The 10,474-nt window shown below is 31.2% G+C and overlaps 1 protein-coding gene across 1 annotated transcript; it reads left to right on the forward strand.

Annotated features, from left to right (window-relative positions):
* The first annotated feature begins 7,746 nt into the window (after nucleotides 1-7,746).
* On the forward strand, nucleotides 7,747-10,137 carry LOC107861475 (bidirectional sugar transporter SWEET6a). Its single transcript, XM_016706810.2, has 6 exons — nucleotides 7,747-7,923; nucleotides 8,873-8,909; nucleotides 9,006-9,222; nucleotides 9,347-9,508; nucleotides 9,608-9,727; nucleotides 9,835-10,137. Exons 1-6 carry the CDS (start codon nucleotides 7,878-7,880, stop codon nucleotides 9,955-9,957), a joined length of 705 nt encoding a protein of 234 aa, XP_016562296.2. The 5' UTR covers nucleotides 7,747-7,877; the 3' UTR covers nucleotides 9,958-10,137.
* The last annotated feature ends 337 nt before the right edge of the window (nucleotides 10,138-10,474 follow it).

Below are 10,474 nucleotides of genomic sequence, written 5' to 3' on the forward strand. Positions count from 1 at the left end.
GAAATCAAGCTTTTTGGGGAATATAAAGAATATTTTAGTGATCATATATGACATTAAGCTTGTACTGATGTGCTTTTTGGCGAATATAAAGAATATTTTTCGCACAGGAAATGGAAATATTTCAATGAAGGCTCGAAGAACAACTTTACCTTAGAAGGGAGTACATTTTCCCTTTTCTTTTTGTTTTCAACAAAAAGTGTACGCACTTCGTTTTGGTTGATGTAATTAGGGCTGGACATTCGGTTTCTTCGCTTTGATTATTTAATATCGGTTTGGGTTTTTCGATTTTTGGATTGACAAAAATGATAACCCTAAACAAACCAAAATAAATTTGGTTTGGTTCAATTTTTACAAATTCGGTTTGGTTATTTCAGATTTTTCTTTCGGTTTTGAAGATTAAAGTAGCGAGCCTTTCTTTTTCATGACTGGACATTTAAAATTAGTGATTTCTTTTAGAATTTATTTTTAAACCTAATTTTCATTCCTAAATATAAATAACTCAACATGGATGAAATGAAATGAATTAACCGAAAAATATTATTTATACTGAATATATATATATATATATATATATTATAGAATTTCGGTTTTTCAGTTTAACCGAATTTATTTATGAAAAAATCGAAAACCAAACCATTTAATCGAATTTCTAAAATTTCAAATCGAAATCGATCCCAGAAAACAAAAAAACGACACCAAAATTAAATTTCATTTTCTTTTTTCAATTTTTTCGGTTTGAACCAAAATATGCCCATCCCTAGATGTAATGCCATCTTTATATTATTAGTTTGTTAAAAAAAATAATAGTAATACGATCCCCATTGGCCATTTCTAAAGCACGATTTATTCATTATTTTGCTACCTTACTGAAAAATATTTATACTCACAAATATTACAATATGTTTAAGGATATAAGTTTTAAGCGTTTTATATCCATATGTGGATATGTACGTAGTGTTGAATGTTATTGATTTTGTCCGAACCTAGTGGCTCTATGGTAAATAAGTTATATATATATTCAAGTTACAGCAGAATTCCTAGCTCGAACTCATTAAGTTCAAAGTTTGAATATGTTTCTCCTTAATACTCCTACGAATATTATGATATTTTTAAGAAGAAAAGTTTCAAAAAGGAAGCGACTTAATTCCATATAAAATCAAACTACATTACATTTCAATGCATACCTTTAATTTGAGTCATCTAGTTTACAAAGTATATAATACAGAGTGTATAAATAATGCATACATATATTATACATATCTATACAGAACATATACCCATCATATATAGCTGAAGTATATAGGTAAAGACGTGCATATTAATAAACAAGATGGCCAAAAGATATGTTTATGTTTTTCTTATTTTAGATATTACTAGTTTGATGCATGATATATATATATAAACCTAATACCTGTAATGAAAAAAAAAAATAAAAAAATACCCTATTTCACTCTTGAACTATACCCAAAACGGTTAAGACACACCTCAACTTAATTAAAGGGGGCTCTATTACCCTCGAATTAATTAAAAGTATAATTTTGACACTCTTAGTGCCTACGTGACACATACATGGAACACACGTGTGCCTATGTGGATCCTTCAGTGTGTTGTGCCACGTATGTGCCATATAAGCACTAAGGGTATCAAAATTAAATTACACCTTTAATTAGTTCAAGGAATATTAATAGGACCCCTTAAAGTTGAGGTGTATCTCAATCGTTTTAGATGTAGTTCAAGAGTGAAATAGAGCATTTTCTAAACAAAAGAAAAAACACGAAAAAGAACCAAGGGTAATGGAGTATAGTGGGTGTGATAGGAATAGGTGTGGACGAGAGGTTAAGGCTTAAAGAGAACTTTAAGGGTCTCTTTATGTTAAAGTAATACTTTAATTGCTTATATGTTAAGGTGAAGAGAATGTGGAGGATAAATTGATATATGGGAGACACCTTTTGACCAAAGAATCTTTATATGATCACAATAAATATCACTATTCTTGTTTGGCGTGCACACATCTTCTTAAAATTACGAGATATTTTGTAAATATTTTATTGCAAAATGAGAATGACATTTGAAAAAGAAATTGAACGTTCAATCTAAATTTTAATGAAATAAAGTAAGTATTTTGAACTTTAATAGCTTAGTGATCCATAACAACGATTGCACATATATTATATATTTGACGACTACTTTTGAATAAGAAGACAAATACTATTAAAAAAAAAGGTGATGGATTAGGAGAGTTAAAGGCTTGCACGTATTCTTTTGTAAGACTTGGGAGTTGGGAGAGGAAGAATAGGAACCCTATTCTTTTTTGGTATATATTTCATTATTATTAGTATTGTTATGTTATCTTTAGTGAGTTTTATGCATCCATTTGTATTGGTTTTTGACATACCCAACAATTATTTGAAATTTAATTCTTTTACATATTTAGTATATTTTTAATGCATAAATAAGGTTTGAGCAATATCTTTGTAAACATTGTTTCCACGATTTGAATATGTGACCTTCTGATCACATGAAGTTCACTCTATCAGTTATCCTAACGCTCCCCTTCATTGTTTCTAGACAATCTTAGTAAAATTTTGCAAAGATGTTAAGTCTAATGATTGATCATTTAATTCTTTTATTCGTTTTCGTCCATCATTAATGAATGAGATGGAACCTTATCCTCTTTGCTCGAATGCTGACAAATAACCACAACTTCATATTAACTGTACATTAATTGGGCTGGTAACCTCCTCTTAAGACCCAATTCAAATTAAGTTCAGCCCAACTGTTAGCCAGAATGCCGATGGGCTAGGCTATCGATAGGTGAGAATCTCCAGTTGGGCCCATGACAGAGCCCAAATAAACAAGTTTTTGCAGAGAGTGCTATTATTTCGGGCCGGTCGTTAAGTTTTTGGAAATACAAAATAAAATCCAATAATTTGGAGTTTAATTACAGAAAATTTTGATATTTTGTATAATTACTGAAAATCTCAATTTTTAGTTATCGAGATACATAATTAGCTCCCGAGACATCCAATGAAGACACATTTTTTCCCTTTTAAAGATACATAATTAGTTTCCGACAATTTTTTTTTTAATTTTGAGTCCATCGAGATACATAATACATCCAACGACGATATATCTTTTTATTTCTAAATATAGATAATTAGCTTCCAATGCATTTTTTCGATTTTGGATCTGTCGAGATACATAATTAACTTTCGATATATCCAACGAAGATACATAATTAGTTGAGATTTTTACAGTTACTTTGTAAGAGTGAAATTTGTGTAAATATAATAAGTTAAGGTGTATATTTATGTTATTGGTTTTAATTTTTATCGGTGTTCTTCCATAACGAAAAATTGTGTGCCGATCAAGTATCCTTAATTCTGACCTAATTTTGCAAGACAAAAAGTTCCGTAGAAATAAGTTATGCCCTTATGAAATAACTTTGGTGGGTTCTAAAATTGAAATTTGCGTTTTTTCGTTTTTTTAATGTTCAAAATATTCCAGCCACCTTTTTTATAACTTGAAATGTTGAGGGCAAAATTTAAGATGATCTCAAAATAGGAGCATTCATGCAAACGACACCTAAATGAAAATTCATTTCTTCTTTCCCTTTTTGTGGCTTATTTTATCCAAATGTCCCTTCTTTAATTAGTCCATCATTTAGATATTGTCCTTGTTTATAAAAGGTAGGCAAATGTTGTTATTAAAAATTTATCTTTTGGACAATGTTAGCCTCTGGTCTAATGATTGGTCATACATTACTCAATTTAAAAGAAAAAAAATTTAGATTAGGATCTAATATTTACAATAACGTACTTGAAGATCGTGATCTAAGATTTTCTCGTAAGATTTTCAATTTACTAAAAAGAAATCTCTAAATCTTGATCTAAAGGTCCATAAATTGCAAAACTATTAAGAATTTTAAAAATATATGAGATTTTATAGGACCCATTTTAAAAAAATTTTAAGGAGTCACTCTCTCCGTTTCATATTATTTATTTATTTTTCTCTACACGTTCCATAAAAAATTATAAATAAGAAAGATAACTTACTAATTTACCTTGTAATTTTTAATACATTCTATTAGTGTTTTCATAAATACTGAAATTAACAATATAAGAATTTTTTTGGGAACTTTATTATATTATACTTTCAAATGAATTAATATAATGATGAATAATAATTTAATTTTAGTCCTATAAATCGATAAGTAACTTAGAATATATGGGACAAAAAGATTAATTAATACTCTCCTTGTTCTTAAATAAGTGAACAAAAGCAAAATATAAATTAAGATAATTTAATGTATATGTTTTAAAATTTTTATATTTATTTTAAAAATTTATTAAATGCATACATATTAATAAAAAATTCAGAATTCATAAATTTTAAATTCTGATTCCATAAGTGAAACATGTAAAGAGAAAAGTCTATAAATAATATGAAATAGAGAGAGTATACTTTTCTTTTAAATGGTCTTATAAAATTTCAAGTATTTTTTTTTTTTTAAATCTCAATATGTCTAATTTTTTTTTTTAAAAAAATTTATATTTCATTTTGGTGGATTTTATTGCTTTTTATATTAGATTCATTTTTTGTTATGTACTTGGGGTGGTATAATCTAATGAATTTTTATTAAATTTAAACTTAATTAAGTGAGTTTAGTAGGTTAAAATGTTAGGATGACAATATGAGCCATAAAGTAATAATTTAGTGACATTTTTGTCATAAATAAAACAAAAATAACTTTTGTGAGATATTATCAATAGTTAAATGACAATATAAGGAATTAACTTGGGAAAAGGTTGGTCAAACATTGTATAATGTTTTATAAATTAGCTTTGGTAGTTGTATAATGATCAAACTGCGTCTAGTTTTATATATTGCTTTTAAAAAGTCAATTCAAACATTCTCTCTATAGGATTTTATGGCTCTGTAGGGTTGCATAAAGATGGTTTCTTTAAGAATTTTACAGAATTAATGAGTTTTTCACTACCCTGCAACAAGTAGTATTTCTTATTGTTGGGTTCATAGAAGTGTGAATGGAAAATGGAGAAAAAATGATGGAGAAGAGGAGATACAAATTTGAAAAGTGTACTCCAAAAATTAGAAAATTCACTAATTCTCCCACATTGGTGGGAGAAAGGAACTTTGGAGTGTTTATAATGATGAACACTTACTTCACTTGGTAAGTGAGGCAAGAAATAAGAGATGTCTCGCGATGTCGTCGTCGCTAGCCCGGCTTGGATTTGGATTTGGATTTGGTCGATGGACGAATAGACATGAATTTTCAGAAAAGGTTACACCTTTTAAATGAACCTTTGCTACTTTTCAGAAGAGGCAACTTGTCGCTATAAAAACCTGGTTTCATCCACAGGTTTGGATACATTAAAAACTCTCTTCTTGTCTCAAAAATATTCTGTGTGATCACTCAAAACGTTCTGCGAGTTCGAAGAAATTCCAACCGTTTGAGTTACCGCTACTGTTGGTTTGGTTAGCCATTTTATCCTGGGAGAAAAAATTTCACAACCTCGGGGAGATTTTTTCTTTAAGGAAAATCCGTGAATTCAGACGACTTGGCTATTTTCTGTTTCATCTTTATTTTTCTAAAAAAATAAATACACTTCTTGGAAAGGTCATTTTGATCTTGTGTTGAGGGTATTTGATACTTCATTGTGTTCTTATTTATACTTGAACTCGAGTTGAAGTTGTTGTTGTAATATACAGATTCTGCCTACCCGACTATACTGTGGGAGATAACACTTATTATATTAAGCATAAGTGGGCAAACCAAAATTTCGAAAAGAAAATATGTACTAAAAAATAAGAATTTTATTAATTATTATTATGCTGCGATTTTAGCATTTAAATTTTGCGTTTGATAAAGTGAAGTATATGATAGCACGAAAGAGGTATTGTCCGGATTACGGATCATCATCAATAACTTAAGCTCTCTCGAATTTCGTCTATATTTATATAGGTTCACGGACTTATATCTGTTTATTCAAGGATATTGTTAAGAGTTTCACGTCAGAAAAGGGATGGACAATCATGGACGGACCTAGGTGCAATTTTATGGTACTCTGGCACTCATTAAACCTCACATAGATTCGATATAATTATATAAAAAATGGTATGAGATCAAAAAAAGCACCTTTAGGTTTAGGCGGAACCTTAATGCTTTGGATAGTGGCGGAGCTACATGTAGAATAGGGGGTTCATCCGAACTCCTTCAACGAAAAATTATATTATATATACATGGTTAAAATTATTTTTTATGTATATATAATAGATGTCGAACCTCCTTCGGTTAGTTCGTATTTGGTAAAAATCCTGGCTCCGCCATTGGCATTGGACATCAATATGTGTGTAGAACCTCCCGGCACCAACGATCCCTGGGTCCGGCACGATAGACAACTGGTCTCCTTATATGAACTTGAAAAATTATCCCCCCATGAGCTAACTTTTAGGGTTGAGTTAGCTCAAGATCCATCTTTATAACGCCCATAAAACACATCAATTTGTGTAAACTACCAGCAGAAGTTTTATTAATATTGGTGGTTAAAGTCTAGCTTCATATAGAAATGCTCACACGTCTTTAAGTAGCCTTTAATATAGATACAGTTGCGGAGTTGAGATGTGGAGAATTGAGGACTATTGAGTTCAAGAGATCGTTACAATGATCATTTAATTTGCGTGTGCGTGTGGATATGATTCTATCCTTATAATTAAGTGTGTGTAAGGGTTGTGTTTTATTCGCGAAAAAGGATTTCTCATCAAGTAAGTTTGGGTCATAAGGCCATATCCATTACAATAACAACAACAACAAATCACGTATATTCCCACAAAGTGATGCAACACGAGCATCCATTCTAGTAATACACTCTCGCCCAAGCATGCTTAACTTCAGAGTTCTGATGGAATCCAATGCGTTAGTGCTGATAGGATGACATTCCAAAGCTAACCGTTAGATTAAAGATATTACTAATACATTATCGGATAAAGTAGATAAGGATTGTATGTGTAGGAAAAAATGCATTATTACTAGTTCGATATTAATTATACAAGTTCTTAGTTAGCAAATAGGAGTAGTAATTTTCATCAAAGTTTTATCTTCTTCATGTTAATTGACTTGCACGCCAGGGTACGTAGGTGGTTTAATTAACTAATTGGAATATAGTAATTAGGAAAGGGTTAGTTTGCAAATAAGTAGGAAAAGGATACCAATAAGCAATTACGTAACCTACTGTAACTAACTCACCCAAGCACCCACTGCCCGCTCTTTTTGCGTGACAGTCTGTTGAAAATAAAAAATATTTTTACAAATAATAACAATAAGATATATAGAGAAAAATTAATGTTAAACGACTACAATTATTTTTTGATGGTTTTACTGTTTAACATTTTTATTTTGAAAATGTAAAAATATTTACGTGATAATAGTAATTTAACTTGTTATGACAAGTTAATTAGTTACTGCTCTTATAAAGTTATCACTTAGTGCTAATTTAATATTTTTTTATTATTAATTAGTTCTATAATAAAAATTTACGTATCAACTCATGGTGTATATATGAAGATATGATATGATAAACGTGAAAAAAAATAGTAAACCTTGTTTAACAAGAACTGTGTTTAGAACAAGATTTGGATAAAATTCCATTAAGAGTAGATAAAAGAAAAGGAGAATCCAAATTACATCAAAATCTGAATTAGTTGTGGCATAATTAGAGTAAAACTCTGTTTATTTTTTTTGTACTATATAAACGTTCCCCTTCTTCCCTCCATCACATTACATTACTCACACTTTTTTTCTCTTCTGTGCTCTTGAATTCCTTTATTTCGTTGAAGCTTTTTCTCAAAGGTTATCGAAGATGGTGATGTCTGTAAACAGTATTCGCATTGTCGTCGGCATTATCGGTATGCTTTCCGATTCTCTCTTCTATTTAATTCGTATTGTAACTTATGATTTGTATGAAATAAGTGTTGATAGTTTTCTCCTTATGATATTGAATGCTAAATTTTTCGTAATACAACTTTTGATTTTGTATGTGAAAAAGTGTTTTGTAGTTTAAGTTGGCTGCTTTTTCATAATGCTAACTTATATATTTATATGTAAAACTGTTTTGTAGTTTAAGTTGGCTGTTTTTTCGGACTGCAATTTATGATTTTGAATGTAAACAGTGTTTATAGTTTAAGTTGATTGAACTCGATGAATTGATTCTCCGATTGATGTTCTCTGCTTCCAAATCGATTCGAATTAGTGAATGAATTGCTTATACTTAGAGGTGATTGAACTCTACGAATTGATTCTCCCATTGCTTTACTCTGCTACCAAATCAATTCGAATTAGTGAATGTATTGAATGTTGATACTCTGATTTTGTGAAATTTCCTCTAATGAACCGTTGTTTTACGCTTTATGTGATTGTTCGCTTCGTCTGAACTACTCTTCCTCTGTTTTTTGTTGTGCTATTTTCAAAGTTCACATAATGGACACATGCATGGCAGCATTATTGAACTTTATGAATCGATTCTCCGATTGTTGTTCTCTGCTATACCAAATCAATTCCAATTACTGAATGAATTGAGTGCAGATACTTCGATTTAAGAGATTCAATCGTTTAGTATGAACTATTCTTTCTCTGTGTTTTTGTTAAAAAAAAAATCACTGCTATTTATCAAAGTTCTCATGGACGCATGCATGGAAGCATTAATGCTACTAATCTGCACGAATTAGGATGTGAGGATTTCAGTCTCTTACCATACATGCATGCATGATGAAGTCATACATGTTTGCTATATACATACATGCTTGTAAGGTTCAAGTAAACAGTTTCTCGAATGATAGGTTTCTTCTTCTTTTGCAGGTAATGTCTTATCGTTCTTTCTCTTTATTTCGCCAGCGTAAGCAGTTCGATCAACCTTTTTAGAGATTTAATTTATAGTAGAAGCATAAATTGATTAATCATGATGCTGTTGATTTGGTTGTATACGTAACAGGCCAACATTTATACGAATCGTCAAAAACAAATCGGTAGAGGAGTTCCACCCGTACCCTTACCTAGCATCTACGATGAACTGTTTGATGTGGATTTTCTATGGCCTGCCGTTTGTTCATCCAAACAGTGTTCTTGTGGTCTCTATCAACAGCGTTGGTCTCTTCCTGCAGATCATTTATCTTTTAATATTTTTCATCTACACCGGCAAAAAGTATCGGGTATCTATCTAACCCCATTCTTCTCAAAGTATACCTGTGATCACTTTTATGCTCTTTTGTTATGCACTGTACTATATATTCCTCCTTAGTGTTTCCTAACACTTGGTCATGTTTCCAATCTCAGCTACAAATAGTTGCCATATTGTGTGCAGAACTTGTGGGGCTGGCTGCTGTAGTAGCTGGAACCATGTTAGGCCTACATACCACCGCAAGTAGAACCACAGTAGTGGGAGTGCTCGCTACCTTCTTCGGAATTTGTATGTATGCAGCTCCTCTATCAATCATGGTATGTACATAAGCCTAGTTACTTCTGGTGTTGATCAATTTCATATATGTAGAAACAGTATATCAAAGCTAATTAATTTTCTGGTTTGCCTTAAAACAGTGGAAGGTAATCAAAACAAAGAGCGCTGAATTTTTGCCAAAGTGGCTTTCTATAGCATGCTTCCTTAATGGAATCTGCTGGTCTATCTATGCTCTCCTCAAATTGGACCCCTACATCTTGGTGAGTCATTTTTTTTTCCCCTTAAATTTCACGTACACTAGTCTTTCCTTTTGTACATAATTGGAATCTGTATACCAATTCACCTGTAATTCTATGATATTGTGTAGATTGGAAACGGAATTGGAGCAGCATTAGCCTTACTTCAGCTGATATTGCTGGTCATTTATCGCAATCCGCCACCAAAAGAGGGCAAGAAGCCGTCTACCGTGGAGCTCAACAACGTCGTCTGATTTCCCCAATTCTCAACAGAAGACTATGATCCCCTTCGATTTTGTTTTACTTTTTCTATTATCCCCTTCCTGATACGAATTTACACGGCATTTATTTTAGTCAAATTCAATTTTCAGCAAGTTTTTGTAAGTTTATTAGTAGATTCTTTAACTCGGTTATAATAGGAAGTTTTTTCCTTATCCTTTGTTTTTCATTATACTGGTCATGCGACAGAGAGAACACATAATCTTCACGTTGTTTCTCTTAACTTCCATGATTGCTGGCATTTTCTGCTTTCGGTTATTGCTTAATATGCATAAGTTGCAACTCAGAGTTAAACAATTTGAGTGTACTTAAAATCTTATCCTCTTATATCTTCTCTTAGATTAGTTTACGTGAAAATCTAGCTTCAAGTCTCAATGAAAAAGATGTTGTCATTGAAGTAGTCATCAACTACTTCTCTGCAAGCAGAATACTCTCTGTGCAATTAAAGAATTCTACTGTTAAGGTGACTCTCAAATGCACCTCTTTTCCTGC

Source organism: Capsicum annuum, chromosome 2 (genome assembly GCF_002878395.1).
Source record: "Capsicum annuum cultivar UCD-10X-F1 chromosome 2, UCD10Xv1.1, whole genome shotgun sequence".
Classification (NCBI taxonomy): Eukaryota; Viridiplantae; Streptophyta; class Magnoliopsida; order Solanales; family Solanaceae; genus Capsicum; species Capsicum annuum.